Genomic DNA, 26,835 nt, shown 5'->3' with positions numbered 1-26,835 from the left:
CGCTTCAACACAGACAGGACACAGACAAGGAGTATATAAGAGTTGGGACGTAAAAATGCATAAATGCGTGCCAGTTTAGCTAGGCTTGCAAATAACTAGCTAGACTAGAGTAGCAATTAATGTCATTAAAGTAATTAAATATCTTTGATCATATATGTAAGTATAGGATTTTTTAAATTCCTATCATGGAGCCTTGAGGGGCCCTCTTTTTTTTTTTTTGGTGAAATTTCCCTTTAGTGCCCAGATGGTGGTGTAGTGAGTCTAATTCATGGACCACAGGTGAAGGATAGTCTCTCCAGGATCTCTCCTATATCTGCCATTCTATCCCTTTCATTCTATCATTCTATCTACTTTATTAGCAAAAGGAAAAAGTACTCTGAAGATACCTTTGTAACTCTGAGGTTCATTAGCATTCAGTTCAGTATCATTATATTTATATTGAAAATAACATTCCTAAATGTTCTCTTTCTCATACAACATACAATTTAATATCAGTGTGTGTCAATATTATCAAAAAGTTTGCGCTCTAGACTCAAGGCTTACTAAGGAGTGGGCCAGGTGCAAGAGGCCAGCATAACAGTCCAATATGATCAGAAAAAGCCTGCACACTGACAAAAACTATTGAGGCTCATTGGATGCAAAAATAGATGATTTATTTACATAGTAAAAAAAAAGTGACTAAGTGAGAAAAAACATACATAAAATATTTAGAGCCAACATGAAAAACATGGAAGTAGTGCTGATGATGGTCGTTCACCTTTTTTTGGGGGATTTTTGCATCCAATGAGCCTCAATAGTTTTTGTCAGTGCGCTGGCTTTTTCTGATTACATTGGAATATCAGTGTGTGTGCAATAAAGCAATGCAAGGTCATGACTGAGAGAGATTACATTTTAATATAAGAGAAATATTTACATAAAATGCATTAGGTTTGTTTCACTCAGATTTGTCTTCAACTTAACTTCGGACACCAAATATACCTGAATCAAATAATCAAGGTAAAGATGCCAGATGGGTGGGATTTACCTCATCAGGACAAACTATGTTAATCATACTTTCCTGTTATTGTCAAAGCTTTCTGCCCTTCTGTCCCATGGCAAACCCCACCCACCTCACAGTACACATTATTCCTGTGCAGTCACATTCCCCTATGAACATTCAACCCTGGATCTCTCTCTCTCTCCGTTTGCATATATGTATGTGGGCTATGACTAAACAAGGAAGTGTGTGGTTTATTAATAGCTCCCCTTCTCTTGAATGCAAGTTTCCTCCCGCGCTTCCTCTAAAACACTTGCGCAAAGCTGCAGCAGAGCCACTCGTGATGCCAACCTAAAGCACTTGGGTCCTACATTTACTCTGTGTGACCTTTACACTTTTTTCCCCCCCCAAGCTGGCAGTGAAAGTGTTAACCAGCTGTGAGCCTGAGCACTAGCAAGAAGCTGCTCCACTGAGGCTTATCTCCTGTCCGGTGACGTCTAACAAGGGTCCGCTCAGTACAAAGAGGTGTTTCCACTGTGCGAGGCCACACAGACGGTAAGTGATGCTTCAAGCCTGACTTCCTAACCTCCTTTCTCCTCTGTTGGCAGTGAATTTAATAACTCTTTTAATCACTCTTGTACTGACATATTCCTTGCATCTCTCTCTCTCTGGCACTTACACTCCCTTGCATGTTGGAACCTGTTGATAGAAATACCTTAGCTGCATCATGCAACGACTTTACCTCTGACATTATTAATGGGTTTATTATTTTATAGGGAAGATATATACACATCGCTGTCTTCCTTGTACTGTTTATACGAATAATTGCTGCAAAGTAATTCATGCACTCACACACAAATGGTAGCTGTTATTCAGTGCTGTGCTGTTTGTGCTTGCCAGAAGGGCGCAAAGCTGTTGGGAGACTGTAGTATTTTTACGACTCCTTGTTGATCTGCCCATGTCTGACCTGCAGCTGACATCACAGTCTGATCCCAACTAAAAAGTTGGGGTACCAGCACCATACTCAGGGCCGACTGTAAAAAAAAAAAACACATGATGTGCAAAAAACATGCGGTGCAATAGGTTCTGACAATAAGAAAGGGGACAAACGCATTTCATTTGATTCATTTGATTCAATTATCTTAAAAAAATCACAGCAAGTAGGTCTTGGGTTGGATTCCCGGCCCTTCCTGCGTGGAGTTTGCATGATCTCTCCGTGTTCGTTTGCGTGGGTTTGCTCTCGTCAGTCTCACATTCCAAAGAAATGCAGGTCAGGTTGACTGGAGACTCTGTTGCTCATAGGTAAATAATGTGAGTCTTTATCCCTCTGGCAAGGGTGTTTCCCTGCCTTCTACACAATGCATGCTGGGCTGGGCTCCAGTCATACATGACCCAGAATACAGGTAAAGAGAATGAATGAATGAATGAAGACAGATGGAGACAGTCTTTGCGGTGACCATTTTGTGCCAGGTGAGTCCTTTGTCGTAGATGGTTTACTATTGACCTGGCTAGCTAACATGTTTCTGTTGTTGTGTAACAATGTGCAAAACATACCAAAACTTCAAATAGCCAGGCTGGTTGAAGTTCTGTATATGAGTTAGCTGGATGCCTGTTATTCCCTATGTGGGCTAATCTGACAGGGATGCTATGTTAGTAGTAGATAGATTATCTAGTATTAGCGTACTGTATAAACATATTATAATGTAGTCACACACACATTAGTAATGAGCCTGAATGGTTTGTTCAGTCTGAAACAATATCCGAGACAGCAGCTGAGATACTAACCTAGACACTAGTGACTGAACTGCTGAAGGAACTGAATGAACCAATCGCCCATTTGTACTGGGGCAGCACGATGGCTCAGTGGTTAGTACTGTTGCCTCACAGCAAGAAGGTCATGTGGAGTTTGCATGTTCTCCCCCGTGCTTGCGTCAGTTTCCTCCCACAGTCCAAAGACATGCTGTGTTTGTGTACTATCGTATATAATGTGTATAATCTAGTAAAATAATGTGTAGTATGTATATGAAGTATGTAACCTATGATGATGTTTGTAGATATATATATGATGTAGTATGTACAGTACTGTGCAAAAGTCTTAGGCACCCTAGATTTTTTATGTAATTTTCTTAGAAGTCTTAGATGTTTATTTGTTTTCTGCATTAGTGTGTCAGTAGACTGCTGTTTATTGTAAATTTTTGATATTCAGAAACTTTTCATTTCATTAGTTTTGAAAGCATCTTCGCTTTATGGATATCTTTGACATATGCCTAAGACTTTTGCACAGTACTGTATATGACTGTATATACTGTATATCCATAGCCAGTCAGACACTGACTATCAAGACTGATTAGAAATTTCAGTTCAGTTCTGTTGGCGAACTGATTCGACTTGTTCAGAGCATGGTTCAAATGAACGATTGATTTGTGAATCGACCCATCACTAATTTCTTGATGCAGATTTCTCAGCCAGATATTTCTTAAATGGTATTCAAGTGTTTGTTATGGCCATGGGACATGCATGAGAATGTATAGCGTGCCAAATTATTCAAATTACAAACAGTTCTTTATCACAGTTATTTAGCTGAGTAATCCTGCTTCAAGAATTACCCCAGTTGTCACATTAATCTTTTACAGTTACACTTGCTTAGCTGCCATGGGGAAAACTACTTGCTACTTTTATTCTCCCTGACATCAACATGGCCTTTTTTATCCTAATATTCAGTCCCTGTGTCACCAAGTGCCTCAGAGCTCACTGGACCCTGACTCTGTGCCCACAAGACTCTCTTCTCCTTAACCAGTTTTCCAAATTTGAGAAGACCCAGGTACTGAAAAGAAAAAGGGCATTTTTGTCATGCATATTAATTCAAAATATTAGGTCATGCATAGTGGAAATAAGAAAATGCAATAAGTTGTGGTCTGAATGGCTCAAAATCACACCTGTTGTATTTATACCAGCAAGGTACAATAAATTTCACACTGCTATTTATATGATGATGTCACACACACACACACACACACACACACACACACACACACACACACACACACACACCTTTATCATTAAAGCACCAAAGATTTATAAAAATAAACCCTAAAAAACAATATGGTAACACTTTATTTGTATAGTCCTATGTTGGTCCAAGTGTCACTTGTCTATTTGGTGAATCTCTACAGATGATGTAACCCTGACCTAACCCTAACCTGACCCTACTTCTAACCCTAACCCTAAGATTAGTCCTAGCCCAGACACTGAATATCTATAGACTACTTTTCACATGAGTATCAATAGAATCTCAGTAGACTTAGTGACACATTATAGTCACTTGATAAGAAGTTGAGTATCTACATTGTACTATCCAAATTGTGTGGCCAAAATACAAACTCTGAGTAAAACATGAAGAAAATAGCACAGAATTCAAAATAAAATAGCTTGCGTAACACTAAGCAATTCAAAACAATCTCAAATTATTCAAACTCGATACAACTCGTCATCAAAATATTTTATTATTGGACATGGACCCACTTAAGCACACTATATTGCCAAATATCAAACCTATTTACATAAGTCATTACATTTCAATTGCATTATCTTAGATTACATTAACATTATGTGCTGTTGTTCTCTCTGACTTGCAACATCTTTCCACTCCAAACCCTTTGTTGTGTCAATAGGTGGTGTTGCTAAAACATTCGAGTGTTGTTTGTATCCATGACTGTTATACAGAAAAACTTGCAACATATTATTTGCCAAGATGCTCAGAATTGACAAGCATGCAACTACCGCTAACTTAGTTTTCACAGTGCATTCCATTATCAGGCCAGGGCTTGCTGTCCAGGCATTTCCTCACAAAAAATGGAACAGGATCTGTCCTGCCTTTTAAAGACAAGGCCAGTTGTAAACACAAAAGACTGGCTGGCTAGAAGGAGACAGATGACTAGGGAACAGCAAAGCAGCCAGACTCGAAAGACTAAAAATGTGTTTGCTCCCTGTTAATGTCTTATTTATGTATGAAGGATCCAACTTAACCACTGCATATAGAGTTCAAGTTGTTGATGACTGTAATACAGGAAGACAAAAGAAAAAAAACACAGGCTCAGTGTGAGAAAGACTCAGGTTCTCTGGGTATGGAGGCAATTCTGGTTCAAAATTCAGAAAAAATATTTATGTATGTAGTGGAAATTATACCATTATATACCATTCTATTCATTATGTATTAAGCACAATCTCATTCCAGTTGAATGCTGTCTCTGCCTTCAGGAATTTTCCATTCTCCACCAGTTTGAGATAAACAAGGTTCTGCCCAGAGACGGCCTTGAGTGTCCAGTGGGAACTGGATTTTGTTATGCACCAAAACTTCTTATCAGAAGAAACTTCCACCACAATGCATATGTATATGTACAGTATGCAGTTACTACATTGTCACATGCATGTGCAAGTTTTCTCTTCTCATTAAGTTACTCACATTTTAGCATAAGACAGATGTAGCGCGCTCTCCAGCCACTGAGTTCTATGGAGACAAATTTCCACGGGCCAGAGTTATATAGTCGCAAGCGGGGAACTTTGAGGATCTTGAGTAGCTCTGCAACAACCTTTTTGACCCTTTCGGTGTGCTGTCATTTGCAAACAATGACGTAAATGGACTACTCACCCTCCTGTCAGTCGAAACACCGGTGAAGTTTGTATATCTGTAACATACGGCGAGTTTTCTAGCATCACTTCATGACAGGCTTCTTCAAAACAACAGAAGCTGCTGGAGACCGTTTCTTTACAGTTCCAAAAATGGCAAAAAAATTACCATAAAATTACTCCACTGTTCTGAAGCCAAACAATTGCACTGTGGGTCCAAACGTCCACAATTTTCCTCATTATCTCCTAGATTTTCACACTTGTTCTGCACTGTGGCAACTGCTGCTACAGTAGCAAGCAGATGCTGCCTTTAAATGCTGTCAGAAATACGGGTAGAGCGCACTTGAACAACCCAACAAAGTGGTAAATACAGTGGTAAATATTTTGGATTTCTTTCACTTGTTCTTGCATTGTGTTCTCTCACAAATGTGCATGAAAAGTAATTCTGAGACAAAAGTAACTCACTACACAGCAATCTTCCTTGAGTCAAGTTAACTCCACTAAAGCTGTATGTAGTCTTTTACCCCTGATGATTGATACAGTAGGAATCAATAAGGGAATTGATAAAGAATCAGATAGATAAGAATTGAATCAAAATGGCACCGCCCTACTTTTCAACATGCCGAGTGCCACACAAGAGCCTTGCGCTTCATACTGTGCTGTACCTCCAGCACTGCTGCAAAATCTGGCTGTGTGAGCATTAGCCGTGAAAGGAAATACCAAACCAGCCAAACCACACTTTCCCAACCAACCACTGCAACTTGTATTTCTACTTCCCATTTCTTATTATGTCAAAAGTGTCACCTCAATGCTGTGCACTGCATCAGGCACTGTCTGGTTACAACTGTGTAAACTGCAGTTTGACTAACACAAACCCCATTCTGATTGAAATCCTTAGCTGATGACTACAGCTAAGTTCATTACTTACTGTAAAAGTATTTAGATAGTAGATACTATATAGATTCTGCCAATATTAACTCAAGTTTTGTGTTTCTCCTAGGTCAGTAAACATCAATATGAAGAGAAGAGACACTCCCCTCTTTAAGCAGCAGTCAACCCCTTGCCTTGGGAACGGTGAGTTAGTATGAACATACAGTAGTACACACACACACACACACACACACAAAATAAAGCATCGTACAAAAATAATACCACCAGTGTCCAGCAGCAATGATGACAATGGCCTCGCTTAAGGAAACACGTGCACAACTAACTTCACCTCACACTTCCACTCATAAAAGATCTATTTTAAGCCACAGCTGACCTGGCATCTGTTGACACCTTGGGTAAATCAAAGTGATGCACACATCAAACCTCTGTCACTGGTGCTGGACAAGGATTAAACTGCAAAACTCAAAGTAGCTCCGCACAGCTTTATTGTTCCACCTGTTGTTTATAGTAACAAATATTGAACCGGACCTACTTTGAGTTGTATCTGTTGACATGTCGCTATAAAGTGCTTCACTGGTCATGTGCAGATGTCACTGAAATGGAAACGGAAAAAAATGACATAGCCTACTGTACTGTACTGGCATACAGCAGAATAATAATGTGTGCTACATGTACTTTTCTTTATCTTAAATCAAAGTCCAGTTTATATAGTCATACATCCTGATTAGTGACACACAAAAGAAAAGTTAATGTAAAATATGAAAGAAATATGTAAATAAAAATAAATGAAACTAATATGTATGATGTATTCAATATATAACAAATTAGAAAATATGAATATGAAAAAATATGTAGATTAACAGCATAAATGGAAAAGATAGATCCCGTCCCTCCACTCCTCCTATCAAATAAAACTGCCTTTCTCTCCCTAACTGATCTCCCATTGGTTTACACTTTTGAATGATCTTTCCCCGCGTTATGTCCCGCCCCAACATCCTGTTTCAACAGGAAATACATCACATTAAGGAAGCAAGACGCTCTCAAAATGCTGTTTCATTGTGACTTGAAGTATCTGTCCGCCTTGTTTGCATTCTGTTGAGAAATTGGCTGCATTCATAGCTTGACACTCCCGTTGGTCTTGCCACATTCAAGACCAAACTGTACCAATGATGAATTCGAATAGCTCTCAGGATACTCTCTTGACACTTTTTTGGCCAAAGAAGTAAGCTCAGCAGAGTACTGGAACATTTGTAACTGCAGCCAATGGTGTAAAGCCAACCGGCTGAACTTCCTCGCGAGCTCACCGCCAAGCCACAACAGTGAAAATAACTCTCCCTCAGTCAACAACTGCACACAGCCGTTTTATTTACATGATATCGTGTAACGTGTAACTGGTAATAATTTATTGACGCTTCCTCGTCATCTCCTCATCATATCTTAATCGTTGGTAGATCTTTGTACCAGTGCTCTTATGTTGCATACATCTGTACACGTAAGGCTGTATCTGCCATACTCTCCCTTTCAGCAACCAAATCACTCCTAAAAGGTTTTTTTTTAACTGGTAAGCTTCATGAGGGATTGTTTATATGTGAGAAATAATGGATTATACCTGCAAATCCATGCCGAGCCAAGCCTGAAATAGAGCTACTTCAGCTACCTCTATCCAGTCATTGGCCTTTTAAACCTCAGTGAATGGGTAAAATGATACTCAACTTTGACATCAGGGGAAAATAAAAGCCGGGCTTTAAGATTGTCTGGAGAGCCATGGTACTTCATTCCCTCTTATTGCCCCATCTCAGAGACAGAGAGTCGCCCACATGCTAGGAGCCATTTGTGACATACCAGCTTGGATTAGCAGGCCCTGTTGCCATGACGCTCTCAACACCCTAAAATAGAGGGGTAGAGGGACACTCAAGACAGCAACAACCAGCAGCTGCATCATACATACAGGCACAGGACCAAATAAACAGCAGAGCAAAGCCTGACAGAGGCAGTTGGAGTGAAACACCAGAGGAGAGAGACATCGCAGATGCAAAGAAACAGCAGATAGACTTGAGAACAGCCTTGACAGTGTCAAGAGGTGCCAGCGACACTTCAAGTGCTCGCTGAGACTCTACATCGAGTGGCAGACATTAACAAGATAATAGTGGAGCCACAGCAAAGAGTTAGGGAGTCTGAAAGAGAGACAGAGGCAGACGCAAAAGTCTGCACAAGAAAGCTGAAAGACTCAAGAGGCAGAGACAGACATGGCCCAAATCGCTGCAGAAGGTAAGAGACAGATAGAGCTACTTGTAGTACACAGCTGTGTAGAGACAATGGGGTGTTGTATAATGACAATTTTGAATAATTGTAAGGGTCAGTGAATGCCTATGGCCTGAGGCACTAAAGCAGTCAGATGTGATGGACAGTCCACTTCCTGAGTCCAAAAAAAGACTGAAATAAAGCAGATTATGGGCAAGAGCCAAAACTGAAATAGAGGGGTTATTTCTACAGATACTACTAACAGTGAGATGTGGTGAGTTGTCATTTTGGTGACCTTTTGTGGAGTTACTTTAATCTTCCCATGCAAGCACAAGTCGAGTTGATCCATACAAATCAGAATAATAAGTCAAATTTTATTGCACAGGTTAAAAAAAAACCCCTCCTAATATACACCGACTGTCTAGTGTAGGTCAAGTTTCCATAGACGGGATGTAGGTCGATGGTCTCGTCTGTGAGACTGCTCAGCTGTTCCAGTAGGGACAGTGTACACGTGCTGGGAAGGCTCGTCGGGAATGCAGGCTTCCTAAATGTGCTTGGCTGAAAACTGTCCCAGCGCGGGGGCAAATGTTCACGGTGTCATCTGTGAAGCCGCCCGGATTGTTCAAAGTTCTCAGATGGATAGAGTTGCATGTCAACATTTGGTGGGAGGGGGAGGCAACAGCACAGCAGTTTGCCATTTGATACAATGGTGCTAAATGTACCGGTCCTGTACTTGTTGATTCACATAACTACACAATGATTAAATTGGAAACTGGCCAAGTGACCCACAGCGGCTGGAGCACTAATATTATTAGCAACAGTGATGACAAGGTGATCAAAATAACCAAACAGCTCCAGTACTGATGGGATGTTGGATAGCAACAGAAGTTGTCACACCTAAAGGCTTAAGCCAGGCAGGTAAATATAGTCTTGAAGCTGTCAAAATAACTCCGGTGTCCTTCATCAGGACTGATCAAAACATGACTCCACAGAATGTGGGACACATTCTGTGGATTATCACACAACCTGATGAAAACATTAATCCACAGAATGTGTCCTGAAAATAGGACCATAGTCAATGCCATGGGTATGGACCAGAATCGGGTCATTTTGAATAAACATAACATTTTTCCCACCGAATGGTCTTGGGAACCCAAGTAACTGGTATGCAGACAACGATGGCTATAACAGCAAAGGGTCAGAATTTCCCTTCCCATTTACAGTAAAAATACAGGAATTGCTTTCTAGAATCAGTTTCTCGAATCAGTAAAAAAAGGAACTGAGTTTCTGAGAGGAACCACTCTGTTTGATTTAATAGATTACCATGCTGCAATGCAGCCACAATAAAGAAGAAAACTCAGTGGAATAAATTCTTTATAACTGCATCAACTGTCAACCAATCTTCTAAAAACGATGCTGCCTATCAGGCTGTGAGCCAACAGATTAAACTGGGTCACTGGCTGAATGAGCTCTGCGTTGACCAAACCCTTCTTTCCACCCAGTGTAGAGTATTTACATGAAAATAAAGAGCTGCAACAACAAGTGTCACATGAACATTATGAGACTTCAGAAACCAGGTTTACTTCACTTAACATTCATCCCATTATTTTTTATGTAAAAAGGAAAGGGTGTTAATTTAACTCAACATTGTGATGAACAAATAGGCAAACGATATGGAGTGAGGAAGTGAGCTCTTTTGACGCTTGTGGTTTCGTTTACGTCGCATACCTCCCCCAGTGTTGTGCTGTCCCTGGAAGTGTGACCCTTGGGGTCAGAGGTCACGCCGCCGCAGTGTAGGGTGGCCAGTGATTAGTCGTGTTTACTGTAACCTGACTGAGTGATGGCAGCACTGAAACAGGAGTCAGCCACTCAAGACATGTTTACTGGTGTGATTTAAGATGAGGTGTTGCAAAACATGCTGAGCTCACCCCTCGCCCCCCCCCGTCCCTTTACCTAGAACTTGTACGTCTCATGTTTACCTCGCTGGTATTCGCATTTACTGCCACCAGAAAGATAATGTTTTTCTTTCCTTAACTGCAGTGACATTTCACTGCATGCTTAACATCTCAGCACATTAAATAGACGCTAAAACTGTTACCCAACATAGAAATTACCCTGTCAGGTTCCAGTAACAAACAAAAAGCCTATTTGGGGCGTTCGTAACTGAGCAATAAGGGAAAAGTACTTCAGTAACTACTACTGTTGACTACCATAACTAATGGTAGATTTCCCAGTAATCACAAGTATTACCATTGTATTATCATGTAGCAATAAAGTTGTACACATCTAAAATTACGTTTGCAGTTTAATCCTTGTCCAGCACCAGTAAAAGAGGTGGATCTGCGTTTCACTTTGATTTACTCATTACCATGTTATTATCCACTTAACACCAAACTATAATGTAAAGTAATGTAAAGTGGTCCAGCATGAGACAATGGCATTTTAACTATTCTAACTATTTCCATCCATTGGGTCCATTGGTTGTTTTTGTTTTGTGCAATAACTCAATGTCATAGTGCAATAATTTATTGTGCAATAATTTATAGTGTGTATTTTTCATATAGTGTGTATTTATTTCATAGTGTGTATTTTTACATAGGGTGTATCTATTATTTATTTTTTATGCTGCTCTTTTAATTGCCTTTCTTTGCCTGTTTTTATAAGCTGACTCAGTAAGTTACGCACAAGAATTCCAATGTACCTGTACTGTTCTGTACCTGTGCAAATGGCAATAAATCTCTTGAATCTTGAATCTTTAGCTGCAGTGAAAACACAAAACACATGTGTATTCATAATCCTCATTCAGCACAAAACTCACTGTAGGCCTACACAGGTTGAAGATCAATGCCTCGTCTCCCAAACCCAACCTACCACACTACATAACACTGCAAGTCTGAGGAGATAATATAAACCCAAGACGCTTTTTGGAAACCCAGCCTTCCTCTGTAAGACAAAAAAAACCATTCAGCTCAAAAATGATCTGACTTTTAGAGTTTGTTAATGTTTCTCTCTTCCCTCAGAGATGCCACGGCAGTTCCCCAGGATCTCCCTGTGTGACGTGGATGAGAAGGTGCGGCTGCTGGCGGAGAAGGTGTACGCCACAGCGCTGAAGGAGGAAGACACCAAGGATGTCATGGCCATGTTCACCATGCCGGAGGACTGTCCCATCGGCCTGCACGAGGTCAGGGAGCGGGAGCTGCAGAAGGAGCTGGCTGAGCAGCAGTCTGAGGAGACGACTAAGAGGTCAGATGGAGAGATGTTTGATTCAGTATACCTTTTCTGCTCTAGAGCCGTTGCAGTTGTGTCACAAATCTCTTAGCAATGTCTGGTGCCACAATGGAGGTCCACTGGAGAATTGGTTGTCCCCAAAAAAAGGGAAAAATATATAAAAACTGGGGAAGGAAAAGAGAAATGCCTGAAAAAGATTGTTGTGGTGTGGGTCATAGGCCAATTCAGAATGTAAAGTAAAAAGTAAAACTGTATGGCTAAACCTGGCACTTTTACATGATGGACTTAAGTACTCATGTTAATTAATGTGCATTGTCCCTTCTTAAATAAATAAACTCAAACTCAAAAGTGATTGGTAGATTCGTTTCCAAATTTAGGAGCATAGAGAAGCTTCTTTTGTTTCTTTATTTGATAATCAAAAATAATGCACAGCCATCAGTCATGCATTAATTAAAATCATCAAGGATAACACATAAAGTTTCCAAAACTTATTTCCAATGTCGTCCTCTTTTAAAAGACAAGAAGTCTCAGAAAACATGTCATTGGCTGGCCGATCTTTACAGTTTGAGATGGGCTGTGTGCTGGATGTAACACATAATCAAATAAATGGGGAAATAAAAAAACAACAAAAAAACATTCTCTCTTTAGACCTGAACCTAAGTGGCTTTAGTTTGACAGTAGTGTAATGTTTGTTCCCCCTTGTGTGTCTCCAGGAAGAAGAGTTTTAAGCTGAAGCGTTCGCAGTCGATGTCGTTGCAGATACCTGTGGGCGCAGACTGGGCCTTGTCTGCGGTTTCCCCCCTGCTCTCCCCGGCCACACCAGAACCTTCTCTCCCAGAGAACTTTCCAGACTTTCAGAGGGTCACCATCAGCGGAGATTACTGTGCAGGGGTAGGTGGCATTGAAAACTCCTGCGTGTCCATGTGAAACTACACATAATATATAGAGGCTTGAGTCGCAAAATGTAGGGACCACGTCTGGGGCCATCATGGAGGTACATTGAAGAGTTGGCTGTGTGCAAATAATGGCTAAATATGTAACATCCGGACAAGGGAAAGAGATATAACTGGAAGAGATTGTTGTGGTGTAGTAGACTCATTCAGTAACGTTATAGTGAAAGAGAACAGTCTGATAAGGTTGATTTGCTTCCAAATTTAGATTATTGACACTGGAAACTAGGCCTGGGCGATAATTCAATATTATCGTTTATCGTCTGTCAATGGAATCATATCGTGATGATGTGAAGATATTTTAATATCATTTCTGCTGTCTAAATATATGATGACAAGCAAATTTTACTTAAAAACTCTCATAATATGAGGTATGGTAGGAATATTATTTGAATATTCCTGCTTTGTTTGACATCACACCTAACATTACCATTCGGTTCAATGAGATGAACATTCATTTGATTATTTAACGTGATTTTGCATACATGAACCATATCGTGATATATATTGATATCGAAAAAAATCCTTATGATTATCGTAATATTGATTTCAACCATATCGCCCAGCCCTACTGGAAACTGTCTTGTCTTTAGCCCTTGTCTCTATTCACTGTGAGTTGTTGCTTGAGAAGAGTTTGCTCAGTTCATCTAAACAAACATAGAATTTGAATTGATAGAATTCAAATCTACTGTCTTGGCCATTTGGCTGATACCTTTACAATGGTTGCCATAGAAAATTTTATAATGTTGCCATGGAAACCATGTTTATTTACTTGATGACATTATCATAATTTTCTGGAAGCTATGTTAGGTGTACCTAAGGAAATGATAAATGTCCTTTCTATCCATTCAACTTCTGTGGTTAGCTAGCTAACTAGCCAACAGGCCAATTTAGCAAAACAACCAATGTTAACATCATAGTCACTACTAGCTTCTACTATTCGCTAAGTGTGCAATTTTGATGTTTTGATGTCTTGTTTCAACAAGACAGTGATGGTTAGCTGACCAGATACTATAATTAGCTGGCTAACAAGCTGACATTAAAAATTATCAGTGGTGAAAAGATCAGCTCCCAGTGAAAAAAAGCACAGAAATGAACCATGTCTATTCAGTTCTGTTGAGGCAAAGCTGTACGTTTAGAAATCCAACCAGCTGTTCACAGCCACTGCTGCCCAAGAGCTGAGGACCTCCAATATGGCTGCCAGGTGATGCATTTCGTCACCTGTAAGCCCGTTTTGCTTAACATCAGAAATGCTTTTGTCCAGAATATTAAAATGATAAAGGGCTTTATAAATAAACAATACTAGACAAAACTAGACTATTAAAGAGGCATTTTGACATTTTGAATTTTATGTCTCCATCAGACACTTGTTGCCTTGAGAAAAAAATTTTGTTTGTCATTTCAAGTTAGCTGTGTCCCATGGTTTCAGTGAAGAATGCTAACCAGTCTAGTGAGCCATTTTAGGGGAAACTAAAGGGCAAATATAAAGTTTTTCCTCCCAATGAGACATGTATCTGGTAAAGACAAAGATCCAACTAAAATTACTATACCTTTAAATATTTGAATTCACTTTGGGGGAGTCCAGCCTTTTAAAGGGTTCTAACATTCATATTTCCAGATCACAGTTGAGGATTATGAGCAGGCAGCCAAGAGTCTCCTGAGAGCGCTGTTCATCAGAGAGAAATACTCCAGGCTGGCCTACCACCGCTTCCCCCGGACCGCCGCCCACTTCCTCTGCAGCGCCGCCAACAAGAGGTGGAAGGAGGAGGAGGAGATCTTGCCAGGTAGGGCATTGGGGCATTATGTCATACCTTGCATCAAAAACAAAACTATAGGAATTTGTCATCGGAAAAAAATACTGATTAAAGGTCAAATTTCAAATTGCAAATCTGTCCTTTTCATCTACGCTTAAAGTAATAATCTGTGACATTTTCACTTAAAAAAATGTCAGTTTTGCTACTCTCTGTCACCAAGTGATAAAACACAATAGTGATTCACCCTTTACCCAGTTCAAGAAAGACAGGTGATCTCTGGGAAGTGCGGTGCAGAATACCACAGCAATGAGTGCTTCGCACCAAAGATATTGCCAAAATTAAAATATGTACTGTATAAACAGTATAAAAAAATGAAAAACTTTGAGACCAAAGGTGATGCCCTATGCCATTTGGGCCCCTAGACTTTTAAATGTTGAGGAGCTTAGGCTGTCAAAATTAGTTGTCATACCTTAAATTACTTTTGAAAAATGTTGTTTTTACAGACAGGCTTTTATATAACTAGCTTTTACCTATCCTATTAAATGATTACTATTCTTAATTTGCCCCTATTTGTTTATCCGCTGCCATCACCTGTAGACATCTGGCCTTGCCCTCGTGAAGGTGAGGATCCGTACTCCATGGAGGGCATTCCAGAGGACCTGAACTACGAGCTGAAGATGAAGGACGGCATCGTGTACGTCTACGACAACGCCGAGGCCCTTAAACAGCAGCGTCCCCGCACACTCCCCTACCCCGACCTGGAGACCTTCGCCATCGACCTGAGCCATGTCCTCGCCATGATAGCCGACGGCCCAACGTGAGAACACAAATGTTGTTGTATACGCTTTAAGACACCATGAAATGCCATCTTCACTTCCTTGATTTGATACATTTTCTGTTGAAACAGTATGTTGGGGGTGGGACATAACGCAGGGAGGGATCATTCAAAAGTATAAACCAATGGAATATCAGTCGTTGGATAAAAAGGCAATGGTTTTATTGGTTGGAATTTTATTTATCATTAATGATACACTGTTTTCCAGGAAGTAACGGTAATGGGAGTTCATTTCATGGGGACTTTAACCTCATAAGCTTAAATGTACTATCTGCACAGCTTTAACAAACCTTCTCAAGATTTTTATATTATTTTTGGTAAAACTGATTCTTAATTGAGAAGAAGGATTCAAACTGGAAACTGAGCCTGTGTGGTCTGCCCTTCTTGATTGGGAAATTCTGGGTGGTGAAAGTGAATAACCGTTTCCTTTCCCTCTACACCTATAGAGCTGCCCTGCCTTCTTTGACTCAACATTAATCCATTAATCCTGCTCCTCAGATGTTATCCTGGTTATACTGGGCAGCTCCCAGGTGTGAATGTCTGTAACTGTATTAAAGTAAAGCAGGGTCGTGCTGAAAAGAGCATGCACGCTCAACAAAACCCTCCCATGCTCAAACAAAAAAATTATGAACTCCTGTTGTGTCGCCTCACAGGAAAACCTACTGCCACAGACGACTGAACTTCTTGGCCTCTAAATTCTACCTTCATGAGATGATGAATGAAATGGCAGAGCTGAAAGAGCTGAAAAGCGTTCCACACAGAGACTTCTACAATGTCAGAAAGGTTGGTTGGTATTATGTCCTCAAGTGCAGACGCACCACATCAAGGAAAGCTAACAACAACTTGGTATTCAATGGCAGAGAGACTCTTGAGTGTGTAAAGTAGTCGGACCACATTTCCATAAAAGAGCTGTTTACCTCAACCAGTGGTGGAAGAAGTACTCAGATCTTTTACTTAAGTAAAAGTAGAAATACCACAGTATAAAAATACTCTGTTACAAGTAGAAGTCCTGCATTCAAAATGTTAAAAGTACATAAGTATTAGCATCAAAATGTACTTAAAGCAACAAAAGTAAAACTACTCATTATGCAGAATGGCCCATTTCAGAATAATACAGTATATATTATATTATTGAATTTTAATTATTGATGCATTAATGTGTAAGCATCACTTTAATGTTGCAGCTGGAAAAGGTGGGGCTGATTTCCACTACTTTATATACTGCTGGGTATCTTACAGTAATCTATAATAATACATCACAATTTATTAGTTGATTATATTTTGTATTAATAATCTGAATCTGCAAAGTAACTAGTAACTTAAGTTATCAAATAAAGGTAGTGGAGTAAAAAGTACAATATTTCCCTCTGAAATGTAGTGGAGTAGAAGTATAAAGTAGCATAAAATGGTAATACTCAAGTAAAGTACAAGTACCTCAAAATTGTACTTAAGTACAGTATTCGAGTAAATGTACTTAGTTACTTTCCACCTCTGACCTCAACTCAGTATCTCAGTCCTTTTAGATCATTCTCACAAAATATTAGGAACACCTGCTTTTCCTGTGAAATAGACTAGTTCAAGTTCTAGTTTAAGTTTGTTTATTTATATAGCCCTATCACAAGCATGTCTCAAAGGACTCGACTACTAGATCTAACTGATCAGCAATCAACTATAGAACGGAACGATATAGGACAAACATCAGCAAGAGCAAGACACACAAAAACAGATTTTAGCAATACATAACAGCTATAACATAGACATAACACAGCCATAACATGATTCTACATAGCCTAATCTACCCGGCAGCACCAGCCTTAGACCCTCAATGCATGCAAGGAAAAGCTCCCAAGAAGAAAACAAGTGACTAACCAGGTGAATCCAGGTGAAAGTTAGAATCATTTATGGATTCCAGTTATTCAGAATAAACAGAAAGAAAATAGAGGACTAAGCCATGTGCATGTTGACTTGACTGTGTCTGTTTCCTATCACACCCAGGTGGACACACACATCCACGCCGCCGCCTGCATGAACCAGAAGCATCTGCTGAGGTTCATCCAGACCACGTACCAGACGGAGGCGGACCGCGTGGTGCTGGAGAAGGGCGGACAGAAGGTCACCCTGAAGCAAGTGTTCGACAACCTCACCATGGACCCCTACGACCTCACCGTGGACTCGCTGGACGTGCACGCCGTAAGAACAAAACCTCCAGAGTCCCCCCCCCCCCCACGTTCTTAAAACACCCAACACCATTCCAATAACGCCTCTGACATATTGATATGATCCAGCTTGCATAATGTTTCTAGAAATACAATGTTGTTGACGCCAAGAGCTGCCATTTTGTCCCTATATTGAATATTCATTTGAATGTCAATAATTGCATAATGACTCTACTGTATGTGCGTGCCAACAATGAATTTGTAGTCCGCACAAACCTAAAGCACATGTTTCGCCAACCTGCATTTGTTGACACGAGGATGCAATTACGGGTGTTCATGCACTTCATATGGTGTTATGCAATTATTTCTGGAGCCGCATGCAAAGTCCTCTGCATGTGTAATCTGAATATAATCAATACAATCACTTTGCTGGACTGGAAAATGTGATTGCCAATAGATGAGATTCACCCTCTCTCACGAAATATTCTCCCAGGGAAGACATACGTTTCATCGGTTTGACAAGTTCAATTCCAAGTACAACCCAGTGGGAGCCAGCGAACTCCGAGAGATTTACTTGAAAACAGATAACTACATCAAAGGAGAATACTTTGCACGCCTCATCAAGGTATAGTAAACATGTATAATATATAGTTTATAGTAACTAAAAGCACAAATGTCAGTCTTCTTTATCAAACATTTTGCCTTTCCATTTGAAGTAGAACCACACATACACTACCAGTCAAAAGTTTGGACACACCACATTTTTCTTTATTTTTACTATTTTCCACATTTTCGAATAATAGTAAAGACATCAAAACTAAATAACACAAACTGAATCATGCAATGACCAAAAAAGTGTTAAACAAATCAAAACTTTCTTATATTTTAGATTCTTTAAAGTAGCCGCCCTTTGCCTTGATGGAGAGGCAAAGGCTTTGGAGAGAAATTCATACAGAGGCATCAACTTCACTGTTTATATTTTGCCTAAGAAACACATTTCAAGCATTTAAGCAGAAGCCTTTAGATCAAAATGGCTTTAAGATAATGAAAAACATCATACATTCAATCAGGTGTGTCCAAACTCTTGACTAGTAGTGTGTACAGTGTATATAATGTACACATACAGGCTGTAGATGCTCTTCAGAGAAACTAGTTAGAGCAAGTAGAATTTCTTTCATATCTGTAATGTTCCTTTTGGAGCAACAAGTACATGGGAGCTTATTGCTATGAAGAAATATTAAAGATGTGTAAGAGATGGAACAGATCTGACGCCTTTCAGTATGCAGCTGAGGACGTTCATTAACTGAACGGTTAGTAATGTTCACTCTTGTGTGTTCGCTTTGTCACGGAAAACATCACCAACGTCCTGTGGTTTGGTGTCTGCGGCAGGAAGTGGCTCATGAGCTGGAGGAGAGTAAGTACCAGCACGCCGAGCCCCGGCTTTCCATCTACGGCCGCTCTGCAGACGAGTGGGAGAACCTGGCGACCTGGTTCATCCAGCACAAAGTCCACTCCCCCAACATGCGCTGGATGATCCAAATTCCCAGGATCTAGTAAGTGCTGAGAGAAAGCAGAGATATTCCTATCAGAAAGCAGACACATTCCTAATCCTAAACAAATACTGTTTTTTATATACTGTATGGGCTTTTCAAGTTTTTCAGGCAGGGACCAAATCGAGTAAATGTAATCTCAATATTGGACTCAAACTCATTAAAATATGTTAGGACTCAGCCATTTTAAAAAACTGACACCTACTCTAAACAAAATGAAAGTAAGGCACATTTTGGATTGCTAATAAAGCCATGAGTCGTCTGAACACCTTTGCTTACAATATTTTTTTGTTTTGAGGGATACATTTAAGGAAGCAAACTTTTTCCAAAATCACATTTATAGCATTTTAGAATGAAATCCGTCATACCTGCAAACTATTTTTGGTCCCAACCCATAGTTTAAGAAATCCTGAATGGATAAATAGTCAATGTTGCCAAAACTCTCAGCTCTTGTTTGCTCATACCAAAAGTGTGTGTTCATAAAACACATAAGCTTGGCAAGAGCGGCGACTGTGCTGCCAATGATAAGGGTATAGTTCAACTATTTGCTAACATTACTCAACAGGCTATTCCGAATAAGGAAACAAACGACGAATATCCGTGTTTTCTGTATGGGAAGATGAGCTGACAGCTGATTTGTCTTGCAGTGACATTTTCAGGTCAAGGAAGATAGTTCCGCATTTCGCCAAGATGCTGGAGAACATTTTTCTTCCTCTGTTCGAGGCCACAGTCAATCCGCAGAAGAACAAAGCCATACATGTGTTCTTAAAATACGTAAGTACTTTTTTAAGGTGGAATGAGTAGGAAAAGGAAACTCTCTGAAATCCGTATGAAGTAGCAGACTTGATCATTAGTTTTCCCGGGAATATTCAGTGATGTCCTCTCAAGTGTTGCTCATTTAGAGGCTTTTGGATTCTATACGGATCCAAGTTTTTTTGGGGGATGGGATTTTTGGATCCTGTTTGCCAATCCTTTTGTTCTTAAAATGGGTGAAATAATGTAAGTTGAAATGACATGTGACAAAGTTATTACATGTTTTAATGCATTACTGAATTAACAATCATAATGCTAAGCTAAGTATGGCTAGCATTTTTTTGACTTTTTTAACTGCAGCTTCAAAACCGAACAAATCAGAATCCACCTGAACAGACACACATTATAGAGAAACTGTCGAAAGCAAAAACAGTTAATAAGAAAATACAGTCAAGCAAATAGCCCTTCCTATTGTTTCATCACCAGTTAGTTAATTTTAGTGTTAGACGTAGTTAAAGGCAATCTTTTTACACCTCTATTCATTTTCACCTTAGACTGAAACAGGGCAGGATCCAGAATCCCTAATTATGGCTCAAAAATGATGTCACACTTGAGAGGACAATTTTGTGTTTCTGTACTGCTGAGCGGGCCGTTTAAAGCCAGCGGGGTCAGACATCCCTTTAGCCTGTGATTGGTGGTATAATTTGGTTTCAGGACTGTTGAGCAGGCTGTTTCAAGCCAGGAGGTCAGCTGACCAATGAACAAAACATCTGTGATGGAAGTTGCTCTCTTGTTAACCCTAATGACTCACCCTCTACCATCCAGGTTTCTACATAGGCTCACGCTAAATAGTTACATTAGATCTTGTTCCATTGATGATCATTCAGGGATGTGTGTGAGATCTCGTTTTTTTTTTTCTGTCGTCTTGTCCTGCAGGTGACAGGTTTTGACAGCGTGGATGATGAGTCCAAACACAGCGACCACATGTTCTCCTACAAAAGCCCCAAGCCTGAGGACTGGACCACCGACGACAACCCTCCCTACACCTACTACCTGTTCCACATGTACGCCAACATCATGGTGCTCAACAACCTGCGCAAGTAAGTCCCGCATGCTTTCTGCGCACGCAGCAACCTCCCCAAAACGTCCCCCGCTGTCCTTACATCATCCAGCACTGATCTGATGACGCTTCATAATCTGAATCAGGATTGTGTTAATCCCAAGTGCAAGAAAATTTACAATTTTGTGCATCTAAACTCAAGTTCTGAAAAGGTCTTGAATACACTTAAATACAGGATCTTAAGACTTAAATTCAGTCTTTTAGGTCTTAAAAATGTTGCAGTTTATTAGCATGCTGTTTTTTCTGGAGAGAATCCAGACCTATATTCTGATAAGTCTGTATTTGTTTACATTTTCAGAAGTTTTTTTCATTTTTTTCAAATTGGTCTTATATTTCATTCTAACTGGCATTAAAAAAGTATTTTAAAAAGTCTTACGTTTAACTGAAATTCGGAATTTTAGGGTTAGGGTTAACTTTAACATTAATGAATATTCATTATAGTGTACATACTGTACATGTACAATGATTCTACTGTATGTCCCAACCAACAATACATTTGTAGGTAAACTGCTATATATGGGTGCGTAACACTGTGCACAGGGTGTTGCTCAAAAACAGCATGTGTGCTCGGCAAATCTTCCCTGAATAAATTACAATTTTTTTTTAACCACACTAGTGTTTCTCCTCTCTGTGAATATTTTGCTCATAAACTTGATTCCCACTGTTTTAGAATGAAAGAGGCATGCAAGAGTGCTTACACTGAAGATGCTGATACTTTCATCATCGTTGTAATGAAACTGGATTAGAGTGGCTCAAATACAGGCTTTGCAACATTACACCAGACAGATTTTAATTGACAGTGTAAGGTGATTCTAAGCTTTTTAAAGCCCTTAATCTCTCCTTTGCGTCTGTGTAATGCCACAGATTTGACTGTATTACAATCCATCATTCTTTGTTCCTCCCCAGGGAGCGCGGACTGAACACCTTCCAGTTTCGTCCGCACTGCGGCGAGGCCGGATCCATCACCCATCTGGTCTCCGCCTTCCTCACAGCAGACAACATTTCCCACGGCCTCAACCTCAAGAAGGTGGGGTCTCGAGCTCCGATAACTAGGGTTTCACAAATAGAGGGTTTTGAATGTCGATACCAATAATGATAATTTTGGATTGAAGCTGCTGATACCTGGTATTTTTTGCCAATATCATTAAATTTGACATTTTTTTCATTGCCAAATAATTACAAAAAATGCAAGGATTCAGTGTTAAACATGAAATGATGTTTTGAGAGCATGTAAGTGGTAAGAAAGTTATTTTAAGTAATTGCTAAATACTTCTTTACTGGATATAAAGTTTCCTTCCCAAATGAAATACCCAGCATGTGAAAAAATTGAGACATACTCTTCCAAAAAACACAAAATTAAGACAAATTATGGTACTTTTTAAAAGATAGAAGGTAATTTAAAGTGCTAATCCGTGAGATTAGCACTTTGGTGTGAAGCGCTTATTGCTGTGGTGTTTCTGCACTGCACTTCACACAGATCACCTGTCAATCAAACAGTGTGGGCGGGACTGTGACGTATTTTTCCTTGGATTTTCTGTTGATGAAGTTTGAGTTTCTGCAGGCGGCGCTCTTCGTTTTTCTGTTCAGCCATGGTGGCTATCGCTGCTCATGCTAACGACCCAGTTCTTCTTCTATTTATTCCAAACAAACCAGAAACATAAAATGCATCACTTCCTATGCGCCAGAGGATTTTCCCCAGGAAAGATATAGCATTTTGTAGATGAACACTTCATACGCTCATAATACTGTGGTGTCTGCACCTCTTCCTCCCCAGAGTCCGGTGTTGCAGTACTTGTACTACCTGGCCCAGATCCCCATTGCCATGTCGCCACTGAGCAACAACAGCCTGTTCCTGGAGTACTCCAAGAACCCGCTGAAAGAGTTTCTCCACAAAGGCCTGTGTGTGTCGCTGTCCACCGACGACCCCATGCAGTTCCACTACACCAAGGTCAGAGCCACAGGAGCGAGGACGGGCGTGTTAAATAATCGATTTTATTTGCAGACAGAAAACTAATAGAGAAACATAAATATGCACTTGTGGTGCAGGAAAAACAGGACGTCACATAGAGTGGGACGGGACAGTGCAAGAGAAGATACACCAGGGTTTACTTTCATTTAGCTGCAGTAAACACTCTCACAATCCACATAACAAAAGTAAAGTTACAAAGAAATTACACAAAACAATCATGCATAGCATTAACAGGAATCACTCTAGTTTTGACAATTTTTCCCAATATAAGGGAGTTGGTTTTTTTTATTAGTTGTTTTATATTATTTGATTTTTTTATTATACATTAGTTAACAGCTTTGTTCAATAGTCGATACTGATTGGCCACTGAAGACATTTTGAGGTTTGTTATTTCTGAATAGCAGACCACTGTTTCACATCTAATCATATCACTCTGCAGTCAAGAAGTCTGCTCGATTTTGTGGAACTCTAATCAAATTAACTAACGACACTTCATGCCAAAAAGACTTTACTCCTTGGTTACTGCAGACAGTCCTGCTGGACCGTTTTTGTTTACTTAAGCTTATAGTAATATCATATTAATCAATATGTGTCAAATGATGAATGTCTTTGGTAAGTGTAATAAGCAGCATAATGTACAGCGAGCCGGTCATTATTTCACTTTGCGTTGGGGTCATGACTTACCCTTTCGGGAATTATTTTGTTATAATGACCGGATGGCTGTACTTCATCTCTTACTTCAATTAATTAATTAACTGATATTAATTTAATAACAATTCATTACTGATGTTCTTTTCAACCCCTCTAGGAGGCCTTGATGGAGGAGTATGCCATCGCAGCCCAGTTGTGGAAGCTGAGCACCTGTGATGTGTGTGAGATCGCCAGGAACAGTGTGCTGCAGAGTGGCCTCTCTCACCAGGTACGCTGCAACCAACTTTGCTTCAGCAGACTCTAAAAGAAAGACAGGAGCCGGTTTTTGGACGGGACGTTTGGCAGTTTGAATCCCCAGACCAGCTGAGACCTGGGTGAGGAAAGTGAATGAGTGACGATCTCTCATCACTCAATAACAACTGTGACAGTGCCTTTGAGCAAGGCACTTAAAGTTGCACTGGGCAAGATCTCAAACGCCTATAACAAAAAGTGGATAGAGGAGAGTGCCTCATCCCCCCCTAATTGAGATTAAAGCATCACAGACCGGTCAGGCTGGTGAACATGAGCGTGTGCTGTGTGCAGTTTACTGATGTCAAGTTATGTTAATTTCTGGGTATTAAAGTTGCTTAGTGCAGCTTAAATTCCCAGTTGCTCCCATGGTGCTTCTCTGTGACCAACAGTAGAAGACTGTGTTTGTGTTGGGCAGCTTCCAGGTGTGAATGTGTGTGAATGTGAAGCAGGGTGTTGCTGAAAAAGCTTACAGGCTCAGCAAAGCCCTGGATAAACAAAGATGATACAAAATACCGGTCAAACTACACTGAGTATGTTACATTATCCCTACCTTCCTAATACTGAATTGCACTCCTGCCTCAGTTATCTAAAGGCTCAAAAACCCTTCTGTCTCCTTCCCTTCAATTACATCTCCCCTTCCTGACTAAAATAAATTTAATAGGCGAAATCAATAAGGAATTCATAGCTTTCACCTGTAGTCACCAGTCGGTCTGTTTCGTGAAAAGAGCTGGGGTTCCTGATATGTCGCGCAACTTGTAAGCTCATAAGTTACCAAACTATCGCCAGCTTAGATAGTGCGAACGCTCCAGGACAGTGAAGTATCAAATACTTGTTGAGATGAGCAACACACGCCTGCCCCCCTGCTTAAAACACCCCAATACTGAGAGTTGGTAGAACGGTCCAAAATGAAACTTTGCCCCTTGAGCTTATATTCGTTCTGCCAACATCTTGTTATGGGATGAAAGTAGGCCAAGTAGTTACAGAGCTTGTCCCATAACTTACAGGTCAAACGTTCAATCCCTGCAGCACTCAATGGGCTCATCTGCAGCTGTGTGTCCTGCAGAAGTGACTGAACCCCTGGATAAGAGCGTCAGCTAAATCCCCCCAAAAATAAACACGTGCAACATCTAATGTATATCTGTTTCCCCCTCCTCTCCGCAGGAAAAGAAGCACTTCATCGGCTCCAACTACCTGCAGGACGGACCGGAGGGCAACGATATTCGGCGGACCAACGTAGCGCAAATCCGCATGGCCTACCGCCACGAGACGCTGTGCAACGAGCTCAGCTTTCTGGTGGACGCCGTGAAGACGGAGGCTGGCACTTCGCCCGCCGAGTGATTCGCTGCGCGGGCAGGAACTGTGTCTGAATACGTCCTGAGGGATTCAGGACATAGGTTAGACAGCAGCTAGAGTTCTCACACCTTGTAAATCCTCCTGACCCAGATCTAAAAAGAGGCTTCGCATTTGTACTCTATGTTGACCTCGAAGTGGGAATTTTGGCTTGGCCTACTTGATATAGTAAAAACTTGACCTTTGGACCTTATTTTATACGGTGTGGAGGAACTTTTCCAATCATCTGAGACATTGTGTGCCTCACTTTAATGCGATTGGGGCTCATTTTCTTGAAGTTTATTATCTAGGGGTTGATTTGGGTTTGGACATCTGCCAGAGCACTGGACTTGTTTTAGACACTGAATGAACAGACTTGTGTTCTCTCTCAAATAGAGCGAACGGCAACACAACATGCACAACATGCAAATAATCTAACGCCATTGAACTGTAGTTTATACCACACATTCAACTGGTCCCACAGGTCGATCAGCACAAAGTTAACAGACTCATGGTGGATTTTTTTCTTGTGTCGCTGGCATGTTTGCATGTTCCAAAGACTAATTTGACTAAGGCTAGTTTTTTGAAGGCTTTTATGAAATGTGTATCCATCGCAAACCCCTTGTTAGTTCGCACATGTAAAAGAGAACTAATCCACCAGTATGATTGTATTCTTTTTATCTTCTTTACTTTTTTTTACGGTTTTTCATCTACAGTAGAGTGCAGAACAGCACAGCATGACATTTGCATCTCATTTAACTTTTTTTTTTACCCTGCCAAAGAGGTGATGTCTTTGCCCCTGTTGATTTGTTTGTCTGTCTGTCAGCAGGATATACCAAAAACTTATGAATGGATTTCCATGACATTTGGTGGACAGATTGATTTGATTTTGGTTGTGATCCAGATCGGGGATTTCCGCCACTAGACGATTATCGTTTTTTAGCCATATCTGTGAAACTAACAGAGATGGAGTCTTGATTCCAAATCCTAAGGGGATTTTTGCAGGGTCAAGAAATCAATTTATCTTCAAATTCAAGTTGGAAAATTGTTCAGCATTGGCGGAGGGTTGTACTCTCAGAGTGCCTTCTAGTTTTTCTCATTTGTTTTACAATATGATGATGTATTATTGCTTCAGCTTTGTTAACCCACGGTAGATAGACTGAGCACCTGGGCTTTTATTCAGCAAGTTAGACAGCCTCACACCCGGGAGCTGCTCAGCACACTGCTGTCTGCTGGCCATGGTGCAGGGGGAAACTTTTTGACTTCATCCACACATTTCCCCACCAAATTCCAGCCTGGTGCTTTTCATGCTCCCACTGCCCTCATGCTTGAACATGTGAAGGACTGCTCCGTTTTTTACTGTTTAATTGTGACAGATTTTTGTGAAAACTAACACAACCTGACATCTTGATCAAAGGGCAATTTCAGTGCAATACATTTTTCTAATACCCAACCCTGATTCAGTCAGTTTTACAGCAGCGTCATTGCGATGGTGAACACTGGCTGCATCAGAGT

General features: G+C 40.4%; 1 protein-coding gene across 6 annotated transcripts; it reads left to right on the top strand.

The window, feature by feature from the left end:
- The first annotated feature begins 1,327 nt into the window (after positions 1-1,327).
- ampd3b (adenosine monophosphate deaminase 3b) lies at positions 1,328-25,331 on the top strand. 6 transcript variants are annotated; one of them, XM_071525989.1, is made up of 17 exons: positions 1,328-1,531; positions 3,698-3,797; positions 6,608-6,676; positions 11,755-11,977; positions 12,676-12,853; positions 14,531-14,696; positions 15,264-15,483; positions 16,155-16,284; positions 17,497-17,691; positions 18,151-18,282; positions 19,047-19,210; positions 19,855-19,981; positions 20,897-21,060; positions 21,987-22,107; positions 22,855-23,028; positions 23,858-23,968; positions 25,153-25,331. In XM_071525989.1, exons 3-17 carry the CDS (start codon positions 6,619-6,621, stop codon positions 25,327-25,329), a joined length of 2,340 nt encoding a protein of 779 aa, XP_071382090.1. In that variant the 5' UTR covers positions 1,328-1,531; positions 3,698-3,797; positions 6,608-6,618; the 3' UTR covers positions 25,330-25,331. The 6 variants fall into 6 exon arrangements, with proteins under 6 accessions (XP_071382090.1, XP_071382087.1, XP_071382088.1 ...); XM_071525986.1 differs by having other exon boundaries at positions 6,603-6,676; XM_071525991.1 differs by lacking the exon at positions 1,328-1,531 and adding an exon at positions 2,328-2,446.
- The last annotated feature ends 1,504 nt before the right edge of the window (positions 25,332-26,835 follow it).

This window comes from Centroberyx affinis, unplaced genomic scaffold (assembly GCF_046629955.1).
Source record: "Centroberyx affinis isolate AG114_WGS23_722 - 3 ecotype Tasmania unplaced genomic scaffold, CSIRO-AGI_Caff_v1 ptg001376l_1, whole genome shotgun sequence".
Classification (NCBI taxonomy): domain Eukaryota; kingdom Metazoa; phylum Chordata; class Actinopteri; order Beryciformes; family Berycidae; genus Centroberyx; species Centroberyx affinis.
Note: the sequence above shows the minus strand (reverse complement) of the source record. Positions and strands in the feature narration are given on the sequence as shown.